This window comes from Urocitellus parryii, chromosome 1 (assembly GCF_045843805.1).
Source record: "Urocitellus parryii isolate mUroPar1 chromosome 1, mUroPar1.hap1, whole genome shotgun sequence".
Taxonomy (NCBI): Eukaryota; Metazoa; Chordata; class Mammalia; order Rodentia; family Sciuridae; genus Urocitellus; species Urocitellus parryii.
Window position 1 is genome coordinate 257,239,370 of NC_135531.1, and position 21,188 is coordinate 257,260,557.

Consider the following 21,188-nt stretch of genomic DNA (forward strand, 5'->3'; position numbering starts at 1 on the left):
TTATCCCCTTCTCATGAGACATTCTCGTAATCTCTCTTTAGAGTGAAATTTTTTTTGCATTCCATGGAAATTTTGTTATGACAATCTCACTTAATATAGGTCAGGGGTAATCAAACGAAGGCCTTTGGACCAAATCAAATCTGATACCTATGTTTGTAAATCAAATTTTATTGAAACACATACAACAATTCTCATTCATGTATTATTTATGGATGCTCTTCCACTATAATGCACAGTTGAATAGTTGCAACAGAGACCATCTGAGACCACACAACCAAAAACATTTACTAACTCCATCTAGCGGTCAAAAATTTTACCCTCCTTGGGTAGGTCATTACTTTTTCCATGCATCTAGAAATCACCTTAGTAGAAGGGTATTCAGAATACCCATCTGTTAATTCTGTAGCCTAGGAGACTATCTCCAAGCCAATAAGGTCTCCCTTATTCCTTTATTTCCCAGATACCTTGACTAAGCACCCCCAGAATCCAGTTCTATTTATGGTCTCCCTGTTTTTTGCCACTTTATATTGGGCAGGTCCTGTAATTTGTAGAGACTACCTTCCCTCCCTGAATTTCCAGGTCCTGAATGTTCTCAGCTGTGTTATGCCTTTAACAGTTTTAGCTCTGAGTTTAGCAGTTACAAGGAGACAATGGAGCAAATCCCAAGGCGGTTCATTTAAGAAAGAGGTCTCTGCTTCATTTTCTTTTTTTTTATTATTTATTTTTTATTATTAGTTGTTCAAAACATTACAAAGCTCTTGACATATCATATTTCATACATTTGATTCAAGCAGATTATGAACTCCCATTTTTACCCCATATACATATTGCATTTTCAAGCAAGCAAAATACAATTAGCTTTTATTAGGGAGGGTATGCAAATTCAGAGTTCAGGAGAGTCATTCTTTTCAATATTTTGTGTGGGCATCAATCCAGATCATCCAACACATTTATCAGATCCCATTATTTCCTAAACAGTGCTTTAGTCTTGGCATAGCAGATGTGGTTTATATGTAAATTGCAACTTCTTTGTGCTTAGTTGCTCTGTCAATTATTTCTGGTTCTAGTTCCAAACTTACTCTTCTTCTCACTGCAAGTGGTGATACTTTTTAAATATGCTTCCAAGGAGGTTGTTTGATGTCCAAATTTAAGCTTTTGTTAAACACTTGTTCTCTGATTTCTGCTTTACTTCAACTTTGTCTAGAACATCAATCAATTCTGTCATTACTGTTCCTAATTCTAAATGCCTAATAGAATGTAAAAGATAGTGAATTCTCGTTTACCAACATACATTGCACCAAGGACTATCTCTCCTCTGCCTACCAGCAATAATACGAGCCTTCTGACCAATATCTGCTGAAAGAAAGTGAAAAAAAAAAACACACACATACAAAAGTAGGAAAATTTAATGAAGATCCTCAATTTGTCTATTTATTTCTCTTTGTAATTATCACTGTTCTCACTTGGAATTTCATTAAAAGATTAACTATTTCCTTCCCTATATGTCTCTTCCCCATAAGACACCATGATTTTGTTTGTTTGTTTGTTTCTTTAATTTGCTGTGAAGGATTTCAGAAACCTGTTATAACTCTCATTACTAATACACTAAATGTGTTAGAAGGAGGATCAGATTTCTTTGCTCAAACTTTCAAAGATATCATGGAAAGAAATAATGTTAATAATCATATGCTGCATATAAAATCATCATTTAGGATATGGGCTAACTTGAAAACTAAGTGACAAACAAAGTTTTAAACCAAAAATAGAATAAAATTCAACTACCATATAAAACTATTGATGATGGGGAAAAAATGGTACGTATGATAACAAAAAAGAAAGTTTTTTTAAAATATAATGTAAATGAACTGTGAAGAGCAGAGTGTGATTGTTAATTACAAAGGTCTGAGAAGCACTTGTGAGGGAAAAGTGACACAAGTACCTAAGAGAGATGATAATGACTAATGAGAGTGCAGCAAGAAGCTGATAGAGATGATTGGAAATGTGGCTGTAAGTCTTGTCATGTTCCATGCATATAGGTTTAACAACAGCAGCTGCAAAAGGGAGGGCTATGTATCCACTTTAATGTAGATGTTAATCATTAAAACAAAGACATCACACATTTGATTAGTTCCTTCATTATGTATATTTTCTTAGGTAGAGGAAGAGTAACTAGGAACACACATAATGTTCCTCCCCAAAACCATAAAAGCATTTTAATATATGTTATAAATCATAGATTCTATAAAATACAACAAATTGGATCCAAACCTGTATCTGGCTTTGGAATCTATTTCTTCGCAAGTAAATCAATGTGAGTTTACCTCCAAGCTCTGTATATCCTCAGTACTACAAGTAAATAAACAGAAATACCAAACATGTTTAAGTGATAACTCCTTTTTCATTTATAATCTGAGTATCAGTGACAAAACTTTGAAAGTGAAAACATAGATTCCACCCCCACCAGAACTTCCCAATTAAACAATAACTGAGGAGTAATTCTACTACTAAATGAACAGAAATTATTTTTACCTAAAAATCCTTTCTTTCATACTATACTGTTAGGCCATAAAAATTAAATTTCATCTAAGAGAAGAACTTTTTGTCATTGTTTCTTTTGTTGTTGTTTTTGATGTTGCCTCAAGGTCTCCATATGTTGCCCAGTTGATCTTAAACTCAACTCATGGTCTCAAGTGATACTCATGCCTCAGCTTCCCAAGTAGCTGTGACTATAGTTGTGTGCCAAAAAGGCTTAAAAGTCTAAAAGTGCAAATAATATCACCATTCTGGAATATTAAAACAGGTAACTGTCATTAAGTAAGGATAATGATTAAAATAGCAAATCAAATCTCAATTTTTTACTTTGAATTCAAAAGCAGGATTCATACCAAACACTAAAATAACTTCCTCATGCAATGGATACATAAATATTCAAAAGCAGATGTAGTAAATTTTTAATTAATTGAAAATTCTTAAAATATTAGCTAAATGAATCACGTTTATAAAAGATTAGTGTATACTCTGATCTTTATTTAATTGCATTGTTTCTAAGAAAGACCAGACTTTATAATCAAAAACAAAGAATGTTATTCCCCAAACTCTATCAGGTCAGGTAAAGGACGAATATGGCCAGTTTCTTGGATGGTTTTGTGTAAAGGTCTTTAGCCAACTTTTATCTCTAGAAATAGGCAAAAATGTAATTTGCTTTTGTCAGTGCATCCATAAACCTAATGATGGTTCAGATGTAAAAATAAAATAAAACAAAACTGTACACTCTAAGGCATAGATGGTAGAATGAAGTCAGTTTACAGTCTATCAGCAAAATGTTGATTTAAAGCACAACAGGAAAATTAAAAATAAAAATAAAAACTTGAAATTCACCAGTACCAACCATACAAACAGAGAACTCCAAAGGACACTCTTCACCCATCCCAGGAGAATTTTTCTGAATATAAAATCATAAAGGGAAAGTGAAAAAAAATATACTATAAAGGTAACTGATAAAATCATCCTGTGCATTGTGTGGGGTTGGTTAGTTATTAAATAACAAAGTATGCAAATGCATACATACAGTACCCAACAGATACAACCATTCTCATTAGCCAAAAGCATATCACCTCATTTGGAGAAAATGATAGGGCAAAACAACAAAATGTCCTAAGTAACTATTATGTATAGACCATTGCTTTCAAATACTATCTTTTCATCTTTCTCTTACTTTCTGTTTTCTATTCACGAATTTTAATTATCATCAAGAAAATATTTTGAATAGTTCAAAGAGTTAACCCTCCTGAACCACAGAGGTCATTTCTTCTCTTTAAAATTTTCAAGGAAACATTAGGCTTTTTACAATTTTGTCTCTGTCTACTATATATTAAGTCTCTTAAGAGCATCAGATATATTTTATGTGTCGTGGATCCCAAAAGTATTACACAGTGCTAGCTTAGTAAAGACACATGAGTGCTTAGTTAATATTGGTTGGATAAATTAATGAATAATTTCAGGTAAGTTAAGTCAGTTGTTCAGGAGAATTATCAGCAGCTTTCCAAACACAATTTAATTGCTTTCAGGTCAACATTTGATTCCCCGTCTAAGCTTCCTTACATTGTATTTTTGAGTCAGTAGTTTTCTTTGTGTTATGAACAAAAAGGGAAAAGGAGAATAAAGAAAAGCCACTTGAACAATTAATATTATATAAAGACATGTGCTTAGTTATCTTTTCTTACATTATTATTATTATTATTATTATTATTAGTGGTGGTGCTGGGCATTGAACCCAGGGCCTTGTGCATGCTAGGAAAGCACTCTACCAGCTGAGCTATATCCCCAGCCACTTTCTGATTCTTATAACCATATTCATAAATGATATTATTCTATACAGATTTTCCCAGAAAAAAATATTATAAACCTTTCCATTGTATTCTATCACAATTATAATCTTACTTATTGTTTTAAATTATTTGAAAAATGTTATTTAATTTTTTGTTTCATTTTATTTCAGAAATTTATATTATTTGTACCTCTGGCTATTTGAAAGTGTTTCTTAAACTTTATTCATAATCATTAACTATAGAATGGTATGTGCATTGTAATTTTATTCTATACACTTCCTAGGGGTATCTTGCTAAGGACCCACTGTAGGAAACTCATAGTTAATTAAGAATGCTTTTACTACTTGAAGAAATCACTTGGTGTTCTGCAATACCACTTGGTACCTATGAATAATTAAATTAAGATGACATAGTCTTTTGGAAGACAATATAAAGACGACAATGAGTACCTGGAAAGATGTTGGAAATCACTAGCATTAGGGAGATGCAATCTGAGACCATCTTGAGGCATCATCACACTTAATAGGTTAACCAAAGTGGAAATACTAGATACAGATGAGGACTCACAGAAACTGGGTCTCTCCCACCTTGCTGGTGAATCCTGAGAATGGTACAGCCTCTCTGAAAACAGGTCAGTGGATTTTTAAACAAGCAAACCTACCCTTATCACATGGCCCAGCTCTGACTCTGGTGGATGTTTATTCCAATAAACAGGAATGAAATGTCCACCCATGCAGCAACTTAGGTGAATCTCAAGGGCATCGTGCTGCAGGGAAAAAGGCCAATCTCCAAAAGTCATATAGTGCATGATTCCATTTATAGAGCATTCTTGAGATGACAAAATTACAGAAAGGGAGAAAAAATTAGTGGTTCCAGAGGTAACAGATAGTGATGGGGGTGGTGTTGGCAGTGATGCTGTAAAAGGGTAGCAAGAGGCAAGAGAACTGGAGGACATTATATTAGCAAACAAGTCAGGCACAGAAAGACAAATACTGCCTATTCACACTTACTCATGGAAACGAAAGCTGATCTCAAAGAAGTAGAAGAAAGGATAATGGTTACAAAGCCTGGGAGAGGTGGTGTGGGTGGGTAGAGAGAGGATTATTAATAGGTGCAGGGGTGCAGATGGATGGAATAACTTCTACTTTTTTATAACACATAGGATAACTATGGCTGACAATAATTAATATTTCAAAATAGCTAATAATGAGAATTTTGAAAGTTCCCAACACAGAGAAATGACATGTCTTCTGTGAGAGATATGCCAATGATGTGATCACTATACATTGTATTTATATATTGAAATGCCATTGTATACATATATTAAATGCTATGATTACCATATGCAAACTATACACACACACACACACACACACGCAACTGAAAAGAAAAGTGGAAAGAGAAATTTTCCTGGTAACGGAATAGTTCTGTATCTTGTTTGTATAGGTCATTACAGGAATCTACACAGATGATACACTGTCATAGAACCACAACACATTGTTCTAACATTGGTTGGTCTTCCTGATTTTGATATTGCAGTACAGTTGTATAAGAAGAAACCATTGGGAAAACCAAGTGGAAGGTACATACTATTGTTCTATACTACCTTTACCACTTTCTGTGATTCTATAATTTTTCAAAACAACAAAAAACCTTCATTGATTTCTTCCCATTTTGAATTGATTTCTAAAACAGGCAATACACTACTTTTCCTTTCCATCCTCAATGCAATTTTTCACTATTTTATGTTACCAATCTTCTGTTCTTGTGGGTTTCAAGACTCACTAGATTGACCTTTCTCAGCAATGTTTTCTGCTTTTATAATAGTACATATAATGATAAGAAGAAAGAATTTTGAAATCTCTGTTCTCAACCATAAGGCTAATTAATACACAGAACATAGTATGTTCATTCAGGAAACAGATATGCTTATGTAGAAGGAATATTTGTTTTTAAGAAAAACATTCAAAATATTGTATCAACTACCTGAAGTAGTGAGAGCTATCTATTTTTAGAAATATATAAAACTTTGCTTTGGATAAGTTGGTTATAATCAAGACACTATCAAATTGGAACTTCCTTTCATATTCGGTATCACATATTTAAATGTGAACAGAAAAATAAAAAAGTTAGAAATAAATTTTCAATTCATTCCCCAATCAAATGGAACACTACACAATGAAACGCTTTGCATTTTCATTTGTTGAACAAATGTATCTGGAAGTAACTTGACTTGAAATCTGGGATGTCTAGCCATAAATTATTCTTAGTGTGATATACAGGATATACATTTTAACTACTCTTTTTCTTCGAAAGGATCCTTGAATGCACTATTCAGGAATGATTGGGGAAATTTTTTAAGTAAACAGTGAGCTATTGATCCACTAGGGATACTTGATTTAGGTCACAAGTTTAGAAAATAAACTATCAACCTTATGCCAAGAGATCTAATTAATTTATGATTTTTCCTTATAAGGCCTAATGGATCCACTCATTGGTCAAAATTATCCTTTCAGTCACTCACAAAAGCTAAAAAATCAACATCCCCAGGACAATTCTGATAGAACTCTCAATTTGTTAAACGTTTTTGCATATGAACATTTGCTCTAAAAATATTTTTATACTTCTTTCTCTCTATGTTGAATGTCTTTATGAGCTAAGATAAAAAAGTGTCCCTTTAAGAATCTTTGTAAAACTTATTAAGGCCCCTTTCCATATAATAAAGCAATTTTTATATTATTACTTTTATCTTCTTTATTTCTTGGCTATTCCTATGTCCAGAAGTATACATTTTAGCAAAACGATTTCAACAAATACTTTTCTTTGCAGCTTCAAGTCTATTATATACTTAAACATGGAGCTTAAAGCGCTGTATTGTTCTTGGAGCTGTTTCTCAGTCTTTCTTGTCATGATATCATGTGCCCCTTAATAACCTCCATGAGAACAGAGCTCCAGAGTCCATAATCCTGAGGATGAAGTAGCCTGTATGGTGGGTATTCAAGATGAAGTTGCTATTAATTCTGTACCAAAACCATCAAATTCCTTTAGAAGCATTAATCCAGAAAAATGAAAGGAGAAGAAATGTGTTGCCACGTGACAATACTCTACTTGTAGCCAAGGTGAGCTGTGGTCATAGGTCAAAAGACTACTGGGGTTTAGGCTTCCTTAGTGTGGCTCAGCCTAGCTCACTGTAACTGCCACCTACAGCCTCATATGCTCCCTGTGCTCAGCACTGCCCCTCTCTTGTATAGTAATTAATAACTGCGTTTAGCCCTAAGCCTTACATAAAATAGAAAATGTATTTCTTAACTTAGTGACCCAGATTTCCATTCACTGGGAAGGAGAATATCATCCCTTTCTTAATGGTTAATTGAAACTGCCAGGTAAATTACGTATAATCACTCAAAATTCCTAAAGTCATTAACCTACTGAATGGACTTCCACATTTCTCCACCACCACTACTCTAATCCTCATACCCATACACTCATTACCATCAAAGACTATTAGCTCACGTCTTTATATAACCAGCCCTAGCTAACAGCAGTGGAGATTGGCACTGTGAAATAGAAATATTGGTTTGAAGTCCTGTTGCTTTGGCATTTTCTAGGCTATCTTAAAATGTCAGTGGTGTATATATGTTCAAATATTGTTGTCTGGCGAGTTCCCCAGGGCTCCAACAGTGAGATAGAATGAGTCCACATTTGACTAGTGACTGTGAAAGTGCCATAAAGCTTACCAATTGGTCCTTGAGACCCATTAGTTAAAGTCACATGATTATGTTTTCAGTTGTCAACTCTTATCATTGTCCTTTCCTGAAGCCCACAAGGTTTGTCAACACAGATGGACCCAAGAATTCAAGGAAGCCATCCCTCAGTTTCAATGTGTGTCCCTCCCACACACACCCTCTGGTGGATGGGCACTCGAGGATTCCATACCCCCATTTGCTTATTCATCTTGATCGGATATTGTTCTGTATAGAAATGAAAGACTGGACGACTGGACTCGGAAACTCTCAGCATGGCTGCCAGTGAAGTAAATCAAAGGGATTCCTAGGCCTGAATCCAACTTAGGTTGGACCTCTTTCTCTTGCTCTACCAGGATAGGAAGGATACAGCACTATTTCCAACCAGTTCCCTAATTTAACTCCCTTCAGAGTTGTCATTGTTTTTTTTTTTTTTTTCAAAGTCATTATAAAGAAGATTACACAGTCTCAGCATCTCTAGGAAAACATCATAGGTTGAAAATGGAGTTAGAAGTGTTTTTTTTTTAAGCCCCAAAACTGACTCATTAGGTTACTGGAATTCTTTATAGACCTGAAGATACATAAATCTATGCACATACACAGATGAAAGTCCACACATTCTTTGTTAGGACAGTCATTTTGGGCATGATTCATTCGTATTTAGAAGTCAAGTTCAAAGTCACTATGAATTTGTGCCACTGGTGACTTGAAGTAATGACTTTGTGATCAATCTCAATTGCTTAGGTTAAAAAAAAAAGTTTGTTACATGATTTTTTGGTTGTTTTGGTATGGGAATTAAACCCAGAGATGCTTATCCACTGAGCTACATCTCCAGTTCTATTGATTTTATTTTGTGAAAGGGTCTCTCTAAATTGATGAGGATGGCCTCACACTGCTGCAATTAAAGGCATGTGTCACCACACCCTGCTGGGTTTACAATTTTTTTTAAAAGAAATACATGTACTCATAAAACAAAGCCTTGATGAACAGATAAAAAGTCTTATAAGTAAGCTCAAACTATTTTTAAAATGCTTTTCCTGAGGCTTCAGATTATTTTGAAGTTATAGAAATCATATTCTTTTTATAAGATCATTTTTCCTGCATTATAATTGCACATAATAGTGGTCTTCATTGTTACACATTGGTGCATTCACATAACCTAATTTGGGTCAATTAGATTGCCCAGTACCTTCCCTTACCCCTCCTCTCCTCGCCTCTGGAAATCACTTATTAGGATCCCTGAGAAGGACAAGAAAAAAGGAAATAAATTGTTTGTTAGATGACAGTTCTTCAATGCCAAGGATCATTCAAGGTATCATCTACAGAGCATTGCTCAAAACTTGGGGGCATAGAAGAGGAAGCTACTCTGGTTAACTGTTGCAGAGTTTGATCAGTTCAATGGATTTGGGACTAGGTATATTTTGCCTGTCCTCAATAAAAGTTTTTCAAATGGACAAGCTAACCAGCAAAGCTGCTGCAGCCCCTTCTGATCAGTCTAGTATTCCTTACTCTCAGCAAATCATCCTAAAGAAAACTAAGAAAACTCCACTTTTGATATCATTCGATATTCTCTCCGTGTCTATAAATTCCTAAAGGTTTGTGATAAATTATCTCAAATAATATTTCATCTGTGCTTATAAAGAGTATACAGATTTTAATGTCAGACCAAATAAAATCCAGTGACAGACATTAATAGCATATATCAAATATTTAATTAAAAGGCTAGCAAATTCAGAGTCTTTAATAAAACTTTAATAAATTTATGAGACAAGGTAACTGAAAGCACAATATTTCCTTAGGAACTGTTCTGTTTGGTTTTATCTTGTTTACAATATACAAGCTTTTTATAAGAATGCAGGGAGTATGAAATCTTCTAAGGCTATCTTGGTGTTTTCTCAATTAAGCCCCTTGTCTTAAAAAAAAATCCTAAATCTATATTAATCTTTGCAATTTTCTGAATACCTGTATAACATATTTTTCTCAAGTTTGCAGTAAGGTCACTGTTTCCAAGAGCTCTTCAATTCTGAAATAAAAGAAGTGTTTTTCCCAGCATTGAAACACAAAGGCTCACCTAGACACAATGGGGTGAGCAGAACATATAAAAATCTCTCATGACAAATCTGAACTCTGCTTTTCCCAACCATAGGAGTCGTATTGGAAGAAAATTCCAAGCAATTTGGCAACTTGAAGCAAAATATAGACTTTGATATTGCACCATTCTTCTTAGGAGTAAGCCATTTGATATTGCAGGAAGGCAGATTTTAGTGCTGAATTTCTGGTTATATTCCCCCCCAAAGTTATTCCATGCATATCAGGCAAGAATGAAACCTCAAAAACTAAATAAAAAAAGAGACAAAAATCTTTGGACTTAATAAGGCTGGATCATATTTGCATGTTCATGCATTTTTACCACACATCATACCTTCTTGTTTCTTCCTTGCTCTGATTGGAAGCATGTGCTTTCATTATTCATTTTGGCATAATAAGTTATTACTTCATAATGAGTCAGTCAATTTACTTAGAACAAGAAATTCACCTAAAGACTCATGTCTTAGGGATGCTTTAAAAAAAAAAAAAGTAAGTGTGCATTTTGCACCATAGAGTATTCCCAGAGTTTCTTAGAATTCTTGCAACTGATGCTGGAAGCTTTGAAATAAAGCAGAAGGCAGAAGGTCTGTGGTTTGTGACCCTTCCCAAAGTAGATAAAAGTTGATAGTCATTGAATGCAAATAAACAACTATGCCTCATTGAATTATTTCCTGTCACTAAAATGCTAATAGATCTCAAGGAATTGTGAGTCCCCTTTTCTATAATCCAGGAAAAATAAGAAATCTAAAGACTTTAATAAGCACATATAATTTCTGATAAAGGACCGTAGTACTTCCAAGGCTCTCAACTTAAAAACACAAAAAGAGAAACGTCATCATTTTCCATAGCATTTGGAAACTTTCCATAGTTTAGAAACTCTACTATCAGAGCTCATCCGTTCTCAGACATTTCTAGGTTTTTAATACTTAGCCAATCTGAGATTGGGATGCCTCTTACAGTTGTTGTCTCGGTGATTTTGTTCCTGCCTAACAACTGATGGCATCTTGATTTTGGTAAAATAATGTAAATGTTAAGGTGAAATAAAGAAAAAAGAAAGGAAAAGCTGATGGATATAGCTACTGGGTGTTTTGTCATCCCTTATTTATTTTTGTAAATTAAGATAAAAGATAAATCAAAAGTTTCTAGCTTAAGTTAGGTAAAATCAGAGAGGAGAAAAAAGGAGCTAATACTTCTCTGACACCTGTAATTTCTAAAACCACTAAGAGCATTTTTATTAAAATTCATTTTATTAAAATTTATATTAAATTATATAATTAACATTAAATAATTTAATCTATATTAAATCTTATTTAAATTGACTTTATTAACATGCAATAATTTAAATAAAATTTAATAAATTTTTAAATAAAATCATACTATAATTAATATAAATTAATAAACAATATCAATAAAATAAATTTAAATCAAACAATACTATTAATAAATTTAAACAATATTAATTAATAAAATAAATTTAAATTAGATTAATTTATATTAAATTATAATATGATTTATATTAAAAATTTATTAAATTTTATTTAAGTGAATTTTAATAAAAGTGTTCTTCATGGTTTTAGAAACTACAGGTGTCAGAGAGGTATGTGCTATGCAATCTGCTTCTTCTCTACTCTGATTTCACCTACTTAAGCTAGAAACTTTTGATTCATCTTTTACCTTAATTTACAAAAAGGTTGCAACTACTCGTTTTTTAAAGCCTTTCATCTTTCAAAAATTTATGTTATCTTCTTTCTCTCCCCAAATGTTTTTGATCAAATGTCTTTATAAGCATTATTTTGGAGCCCCAAAAGTATGTAAATAAACAGTCCAGGTATTTAATGATACATACTTACTAACTTTTCCATTGGCAATGGATCGTGTGATTCTACTTTGGGGTTGAATCATGAAAATACTCTTCCTTCTGGACATATTTAACATCTAGAAAACTGAATTAATGTGAAGTGAGTTTTCTATAGAAATGGTATTAAGTAACATGGATAGGGGTCATAGTATTTGGATTCAAAGAATCTTAGAATTTATCCAAGAAACTTCATGTTCAGGCTCTCCCCGTTCTAATTTTCTTTTACTTGTTGTACAAGGTTTTCTTTGATCAACTAAAAATTCACAACGTTTTGCAATATCATATTTGGTTTTCATATACTCTAAATCGGAGATATATGTCCTTTTCTTAAGGGTTGGATCTTTCTTCTTCCTTGTTAATTAAATGCATCATTTTTATTTAATGCCATTAAATTTATCAAATATAATCATTAAAAAAAGAGGTTGGAGCTAATGGTTCACTAAAGCTACTCTGTACAGTTGCTCTCAAAAGTACATCAGAATTGAAGACTGGTGATGATTAGCTGCTACAGTGGAACAAAATTTTATAAAGAAAAACTGCTACAGCAAACAAAACAAATTTTTAAAAACTGTTATAACAAAAAAACACACAACAACAATAAAAATACCTATTAGCTATATACCTATATATACCAGTGTTTTTCCTTTCTCTTTTTGTCTACAAATACATGAGTTTTCCCAAAGGCCACTCTGTAAAAAAAGCACAAAGTGTTTATAAAGTCTTCTTTAGAGTGTTAAATCATCTCTGGATGAGATTGACTTTGCTTTAGAAGGTGCTCTAGTACAACTGTGGCGCTGCTGTCCGGGGACACTGGCAATGGTGTAAAGGTGGGCATGAAATCTGCGATGGGTTTAAAAAGAGGATGCCCAGGTCCACCAAGACCAACTCCAGCTAGGTTACTAAGAGGCACAGCTGCCGAACGGGGAACCAAGAATGGATTCCCGTTGGTGCTTCGACCACCTCTGAATTTGGCTGCCTCTTTAACACTTCCTGGCACATTGCCACCTTGCTCTCTCCTTCCTGGTGAGTCTGGACAGTCCATGGCATGAGCAGAGAGTTTGGGTGGTGGAACAGAGGGATGAGATTCCATTTCCAGAAATTTGACAAAGAGTTCTGAAAAAGAACTATGAAGCCCAGGTTGTTGATTTGGTGTCATAGGTATGTTGGGGACACTTTTCGATGCCCCGCCAAGCCAACTAGCCATCCACTTAGTAACACCACCAGAATCTTCACTCAACAACTGCTCCATTTCCTGCTTTGGAATGTCCAGGATGCTTCCCATTAACTGTAAGGCTTCTCGGCGTTTACCTTTGGGTGTACGGAAATGGCCTATAAAAAGATTTCTCATGAGGACTTTGTCCACTTTTCCTTCTGGGCTGTTTGCCAAAGTCGACAGTTTCTTTTGTGCCTTGTCCAACATTTCTTTTCCGAGCTCGTTTTGTCTTTTAAGTTCTTGGATCTGTTGTTCCTTCCGATCCAACTCTTCTGTAAGTCTGGAAGCAGAATGCAACATAGCATTTGTTTCCTCCAAACGTTCCTGCAATGATGATACTTGTCCTTCTAGTTTTTCTGCCTTGTTCTTCCATTCTGCTATCGACTGTTTTTCTTTTGCTAATTCAGCAGAATGCATTGCTTTCTCTTCTTCTTGGAAGTGTTCTAGAACTCTTTGAAGGTTAGTTGATGACAGGGCATACTGCCTTACTCGTGCCTGGGAGATCGAAAGCTGCAATGCATTCTCATCCCTCTGTTGAGAGACCAACCTCAACTGTTCTTGCAGTGACTCTATCTGGAGGCTAGCTTGATGACTTGCCTTAGAAGATGACACTAGCTTCTCCTCCAAAAGCGTGACTTCCTTTCTCAGTTTCATCTCTTGGTCTTCTGCAGCCAAAATGTCCTGCGTGTAAGACTCTTCTGATTCCAAGAGATGGCTGCGTAGCCTTTCTAGCTCCCGGTTCAAGCGTAGTTCTTTGTCACGGAACTCTTGAACCTCCTGCCTGAGAGTACTGTTTTCCATCTGTACTTGTTTGAGTGCTACGATGACTTGGTCTCGTTCTTGCTGAAATATAACTGTCTTCTCCTGCATTTTTGCAACTGCATTGGAAAGCTGACTTTTTTCTTGTAGCAGTTGCTCAAAAGCAAGAGCTTTCTCCTTCATTGACTCACACTCCAGTTCTTTTTCTCCCAGCCTCACAGAGAACTTCGAGCTTGTCTCTTGTAGTTCTTGATACTCCCTTTCCTTTTCTTTGGATGCTACTCTCAATTTTTCATTTTCCCCTTTTAATTTAGAAAAGTCCACTTCGAAAATCAATATTCTCCCCTTTAGGTCTATTACTGTTTGCTTCAACAACTCCTTTTCCTTCCATAGGTCACACTGTTCACTTCCACTTTCTCTATTGAGGCTTTTTACATTTGTTTCTTGAAAAATATCAGAATTCTCTGTTTGAGCATCGAGTCTTTCTCCAGGCACCTGGGATTGTATTTGTTCAATCGTTTTCTGCAAGTTCTTAATTTCCTCATCTTTTTCTAAAAGTAACTGGATATGCGCAGCATTCAGCTGCTCATATTGGTGTTTAAGGTCATCCATTTCCTTCTTCTGCTCCTGTAAAGACTGAAGGAGTCGCGTTTTACGCTTGTTTTGATTTGTGATTATCTTTTGATGGTGTTTAATTTCATTTTCCAGATGATTTTTGACTATTTTCAGTTGAGATACCTCCGATTCTACTTCTGGGATACCATCAAGGGTTTTAGGCTCAGCCACAGGGACAGCTCGATTCTGCTGTTCCTTAAGGCTCTCCAGTTCTTTTTGCAGATGGTTGTTTTCTGCTGTCATGGAGCCAAGACTTCTGTCCTTTTCTTCTATGGTTTGCCTTAAAGTTTCATTTTCTCTTAAGGCCTGAGAACACTCATCTAAATCCTTTTGTAGTTTTGAACATTTTTCTTCGAGTTTTTCAATAAAAACTTCTTTCTCCTTTATAAGTTGTATCAATTGCTTCTGTTCTTCCACATGAGGTTCCAAAATTTCCTCAGTTTCTTTTGGATCAGTAGTCATTGGTTCAATATTCTTTTTGAGTCCTGCTATTTCAAAGTCCTTCTCTTGCTTGAGTGGAACTACACAATCAGGTTTCAGCTGTAAGGCAGAGGTATTCAAATGAGATGCACTGGAGAGTTCCTGAATAGTCTGCCTGTCGTTCTTTGCTTCTTCCCACAGTCTTTTTTCTGCCTGGTGCAGTTCCGCTTCTATCTCTTCTTTGTCTTTTATTAGAGTCTCCTTGACAGTGTCTTTTTCTTGAGACACTTGATTGTTAGCAGCAATGGATGCTTCCAACTTACGTCTTACATCTTTACATGGTAAAATCAACATTTCATTCTCCTTTTTGAGATCAACAGGAACTTTCTTTGAATTTTCATTGAGCTCTTCTACTTCTGAAAGATTTTGCCTTAAGTTGCTCACTTCAGCTTCCTGTTCTTGAAGCAAGTCATCCTTCACATTACTGTTAGAGTCTTCATTCAGAGAACTTTGGAACTTACTCTGACATCCAGACAGCTCACCTTCAGTTTTTCTAATGTGTTCCTTAAGCTGAAGGTTTTCCTGCTGGATGTTTAAGCTACTTTGTTGTGACTTATTTAGCTGATCTACTAAATCTTCTACTTGATCTTCAAGCTTCTGCTTGGTTAAATGCAAATCCCTGAGGCTCTGTGCATTCTGAGTTAACTTCTCCTTCTGCACATGCAACTCTTGGGATAGGTTCATTTTATCATCCTCAAGTTGATGAACTCTCTTTTTTTCATCATCTAGATCTTGTTTCAATTTCTGGATGACAAGGTCTCCTTCTTTTCCTTGTTTTGATAGCTCATCTTTTATCAAAATCATGTGCTTTGTAGCTTCCTGATTCTGATGGTCCAGTTCTTCTAACTCAGCTATCAGCATTTTCTTTTCATGGATACTCTGATTCAGTTCTTCCTCCTTTGCCTTCAAGTGAAGTTTTAAGTCATGTAATTGGACATTCACATTCATGTCTGTTGAAGCTGTGTTTTCAACGACTTGAGAGTCACAGCTCAGTTTTGACAGTGTTATCTGAAGTTCCTCCTTTTCTTGACTCAATGATGACTTCTCTTTTTCTAAAGCTTCCACATGCATTTTAAGTTTCAGGTTGTCTTCAGCAAGACTCTGATCCTGGTTTAAATCATGTAGTCTCATTATTTCCTTTTCAGCATCAGACAGGGCTCGTTGTAGCCTCAACACTTCTTCCATTGATGAAGAATTTTGTGGAAGGATTGTTCCCTTTTCTGCCACAGTAGCACTCTGCTCCAAAACTGACACTTCAGGCTGATGATCATCTAGGTCTGGACTTGGGTTTCGTTCAAGAGTCTTGATAGTATTTTGCAGTTTGGAGATTTCACTGGGGTCAGAATTCTGTGTTCCCTGAGCCTCAGCAATATGCCTCGAATGGCCAACTTTAGATTCAAGTCTCGAAACTTCAACTGACAATATGTTTATTTCTTGGTGGGACAAAATTAGGTCACTAAAGTCCATGTCATCATCAGAAAAGGCTGAAAAATCACTACTGATCTGGGAACCCAATGGAGCCAGTGCAGTGGTTGTTGGTACACCACAAGCTCCTGAACCTACCCATTGAGCAGCTGCCTGGAGGTTGAACACTTGATCTTGCAGTGCCATCTGTCTACCTTTCAGATGGCTGATCTCTACCTCCTTCTGTTGCAGTTGATTTCCATAACTTGGACACTGAGGATTTATTTGCAGCTCTGATGCTTCATGTTTTTCCTCCAGATCAGTACAATACTTTTGAAGTCTTTCACTCTCCGATCTTAGTGGAGAATTACTAGCTTCCATTTCCTTTCTCCCACAATCAGGTAAACCTGCTGCTCTGTCTCCTATGTCATCCAGAAGCATTCCCCTGGTGAAGCTGGATACATGGTCAGTGAGGGAAGGCAAGCTGCTTCCCACCTGCCCCAAGAAGTTGCCCAAGCCTGAGCCCAGGCCTCCAAACCAGGACGACATCGCCGCCACATTAGGGAGCCAGCGGACCAGCTCCGAAAACCGCGTCCAGCACCATCCACTTCTCTCCTCAGAACAGCCTCAAGCGTTGCTGGGGTCCATTATGACTCCAGAAAGTCTCAGAATTCCGAGAATCGCGGGGCTCCGCCAACACCAACCGCCTTCTTCTGCCTGTAAAAGCAGAGGCCTGTCATGGTCTTTGACCAGGGACTGGCAGCCAGTGGCACAGTCACCCCTCACGCCCCACCCCCAGGGGCCTCTGCATCTTCCCTGGACTTTCCTGTCAGCGATTGGCTCCAGGATTGGGGAGGGCTGGCTGGGAGGAGCTAGAGATACAGGAAAGTGTTCTAGTCTGAGTCCAAAGGCGGTGTGCTCAGGAACCACCAAGAATCAATGTTGTAGAGGAAATCCGAAGGTGGCTCACTGGAGAGGTCCCTCTTGCCTGGGAGAGGGGGGCTTTTTGTTGCATTCAGGCCAGTTGCATTCCGTTGACAAGGTGAGGTCTGGCTCCACTACAGAGTGCCATCTATTGAACTAAAAGTCCCCGTTTCAATAGTAAATCTCACCCCATGGCACCAGCACAGGCACACCCAGAATCATATTTGGCCAAATATCTGGGCATCATAGCCCAGACAAGTTAACATATAAAATTAACCACCACAAAGTCTTAACCATTCTCAAAATTCACATGATAATATTGATGAAATGTCACTAAAGAAAAATTTTTACCCTTTCCAAAAATAAATTTTTCCTCTTAATCTATAAGTTTTTGAGTTCATTTTAATATTCTATGGTCCTTGTAAGTTTTTATTTAAGTTTATTTAATTGGGCAAAAATTCCACTTAAATTTCACTTAAGAAACTTTGTTTTTGAACCAATAACTTGGTGTTCACTTCACCTGTTGTTCTTTATCAGTGCAAAATAGAATCCAGGTCTAAACCATACAGAGTGAAATAAAAACTTGAAAACTTTTCTACTATGCAGTAACAATCCTAAATTGGAATCCCACCCCTAGAATTAAGGATCAGAAGGAGATAAGGTAAGACCCTGCTTTCCAAAGTGTTTAAATTCCAACAAGTTCATGAAGAGGCAGTTTGTAGAGTTGGGGGACAAAGCAAAGAGATGAAGCATGTGGGCTGTAACAGACATACAAATTGGGACCAAAGCAATTTTGGAGCTGAATCGACATGATGCACTTATGAAACTTCTCTCACAGGCATGAGTTGAAGCGTAAAGGAGAACATGATGTGTACTTCTCACCCTATGGCTGACACAGAGAAAGTGGTCAACCAGTAGAGCCTGCTGCCACTTTGTTCATATTTGCTTTTGGTTTTGTCTACAATTATTTTTCTTATTACCCTTTAGAAGGAGTTTGGATTTGCTCCCATAACTCTCTTACCCAAAGCATATATTCAGGACACTCTTTTCCTTGAGCTGTTCTTTCTATATGTCTGTTCAGGGACCAAACACTCAAGGTGGGAAAAATAAAATTTAGAACAAGGAAGAATTTGAGGAAAATTAATGGTTAAAGTGATTCTAAGGTTTATATCAAAAACCTCATAAAGTCTCTTGCCATCAAGAAAAGAGCAAGGAGATAGAATTCCTCAGATTGCTGTCAGAAACTAGTGACTACATTTGTGTCTTGTGCTAGAAAAGGAAATCTTCTTTGTCCTTCTTATTCATCTCCAAATCTGAGAGAAAAATCAGGCCTGTATTACTCAATCTTTCCATAAAATACTAATATAAAACTTGAAACCCCTTATAGCATCTGCTGAAGTGGAGAATCCACTCTGTCTCCAAGCTATGTCTACTGTTGAAGAAGCCATCAACAATACCAAGTGTCCTTTTCTCCCTTTGGACCATTCCTCCTGTGTATGTGTGTGTGTGTGTGTGTGTGTGTGTGTGTGTGTGTGTGTGTTTGCATGTGCGCATTAGTAGGCTTTCATCACTTTGACAACATACCTGAGAAAATTAAATGAGTAAATATTTATTTTGGTTCAATTTCAGGCTCTGTTGCTATGGCCTGAAGTGAGGCAGAGAGCCTGGCCTCAAAACAGAGCTGCTCATCTCTTGGAGATCAGGAAGATGCTGAGGGAAAGAAAGGACTGAGGAATACCATGTACCCTTCTAGGGAATCAACTCCAATGACCTACCCTCCAACTAGTCCCTACCGCATACACTTTTTACCAACTCCCAATAATCCTGTCAAATAATGAACCCAGCAGTGCATTGATTCAAAGTTGAGGTTAGAGCTCAGGATTCAATTTGCTTTTCTGTAGAGTCCATGCTGAATGCCATTACATTGGGGTCCAAGCTTTCAACATGTGACCTTTTGGTAACATTCCAGATCCAAATTATAGCAGGGTGCCTCTTTCTCTTTGGTGTTTTGTGTTTGCTTAAGTTTTGAATCACAAATAATGATCCATTTTCAGTGTAAGACCTATCACATGTGGCTTCAATCTGGTTACAGTGGTTGTTGCTCCTACTGCTAAAAAGGCATTTCTGATCACTCAGATTCATGGTTCATTCTGAACACAGCTGTTCGTCATTTTATATTTCTAGCTGTGAGATATACCTACCTCTCGTATTCAAAACTGACCATCCAAATAAAAGCATTTCTCTTCTTCTAAATATGTTTGGAATATTCCTGGAAACTGTGGGGGATACAGAGGGAAAACCCTGCTTCATTCTTGAGCACACGTGACAAAAAAGCACCCAAGAATCATACATGTATCCTTATACATATATTCAGTGCCTAAAAGGTACGAGGCATTGTGTTAGATGTTGTGAACATAAATCTGTGTTATATACATTTCCTGCTCTTAAGAACAATGACTTTTGAGGTGTGAGGTTAGAGTTTGGTTGGTCTTGCTAGTTTTTCCTCTGGTTTCCACTCATTGATATATGTGAGTGTTGAGTGCACTTTGGGGTTCAAGAAATACTGTTATAAATGAAAGAACAAAAAAATCAGAGTATTCTCAAAAGAGACAATAAGAGCTCCAGGGAAAAGGGTTTTTCTTGAGAGATCTTGTCCCATTTATAGTCCTATTTCAGTCAGCTTTTATGATTGTTAATAGCTCAATTCCATGCAAGTTCTCTAATGTCACCATTTTTTTTTTCCTGCAGAGAAAACTTGCTCTGGTTATACAAAGAAAAGCAAAAGAAAATGTCCTGTATACTCTTCATCTAAGACTTCCTACATACTAAATTCTCATCTCAGACAGCCACTTTGTTTCCTAGTTATCTTTCTATTTTTGCCCCTTGAAGGCATGAAGTTCCATTTCAGGTCTTTTTTTCCTGCCAGTGTCCTCTCTATAGAAGAAGCTCAAAAGAAATTTGTTCTGCAAGATGATGTTGTCTGTATCATGACAACATTCTGACTTTTCTTATTCTCATCCTCCAGCTGCTAAAATCTCAGATTTTTCCAAACCTAACATCTTCATCTCTTTATTTTTCTTAATAGATCTTAGTGCATCTGAGAGCAAAGGTGCATTTCTATCTTAGGATCATAGTTTGATCTGTATTAAAATATGCTACTCAGAAGTATATGATGTAGTATTTTTTTTTTTTTTTTTGTGTGTGTGTGTGTGTGTGTGTGTGTGTGTGATTGACTTTACCTGTTGTGAATGATCCTGAGGGAAGGCACAGAAAAATCAGGTCATCAAAACAGAGGCTAGAGACTGAGATTTCAGGGTAAAAAAGTAATGAATGTCTTTTTTTATATTTTTCCAAAGACTGTTTTATTTTGCTATGTATTGTATATTTTTCTCCACCCCTTGATGGTAATATCACATCAGTGATTTCTGGGGAGTAGAAGAGGGATCTATGTCTCCTTCTAAATCAATCTCTCTTCCATATTCTAGGGAAAACAAATGTCAGAGCAAAGTCTTACAAACTTACATTTATTAATAGGTAGACACAAAACAACCATGTAACCTACATTTATATATTCAGACACTAAAAAAACCTTTATTGATCTGCATTCCAACAAATCCAGAGATGGAAATCGTGATTGTAAGGCATGTATGATAATACCCTAACAGGACATTCAACTTCTTTTAGGTGGGGCAACAGACAAAATCCAGGGTACAAAGTTTAATCAACTCTGTGTCTACCCCATAGAAGGTGATGGTATCTGTACAGTAGTTCTAGCC

At 36.2% G+C, this 21,188-nt stretch overlaps 1 protein-coding gene across 1 annotated transcript in view; it reads right to left on the minus strand.

The window, feature by feature from the left end:
- LOC144253292 (thyroid receptor-interacting protein 11-like) overlaps positions 1-17,037 on the minus strand; it is a 29,155-nt gene extending 12,118 nt beyond the window's left edge. The window contains exons 1-2 of the mRNA XM_077795121.1: positions 13,720-17,037; positions 12,777-13,614 (exon numbers count right to left, since the gene is read on the minus strand). Coding sequence (XP_077651247.1) covers positions 12,777-13,614; positions 13,720-17,037 — 4,156 coding nt within the window. The remainder of the gene's footprint in view (positions 1-12,776; positions 13,615-13,719) is intronic.
- Between the last annotated feature and the right edge of the window lie 4,151 nt (positions 17,038-21,188).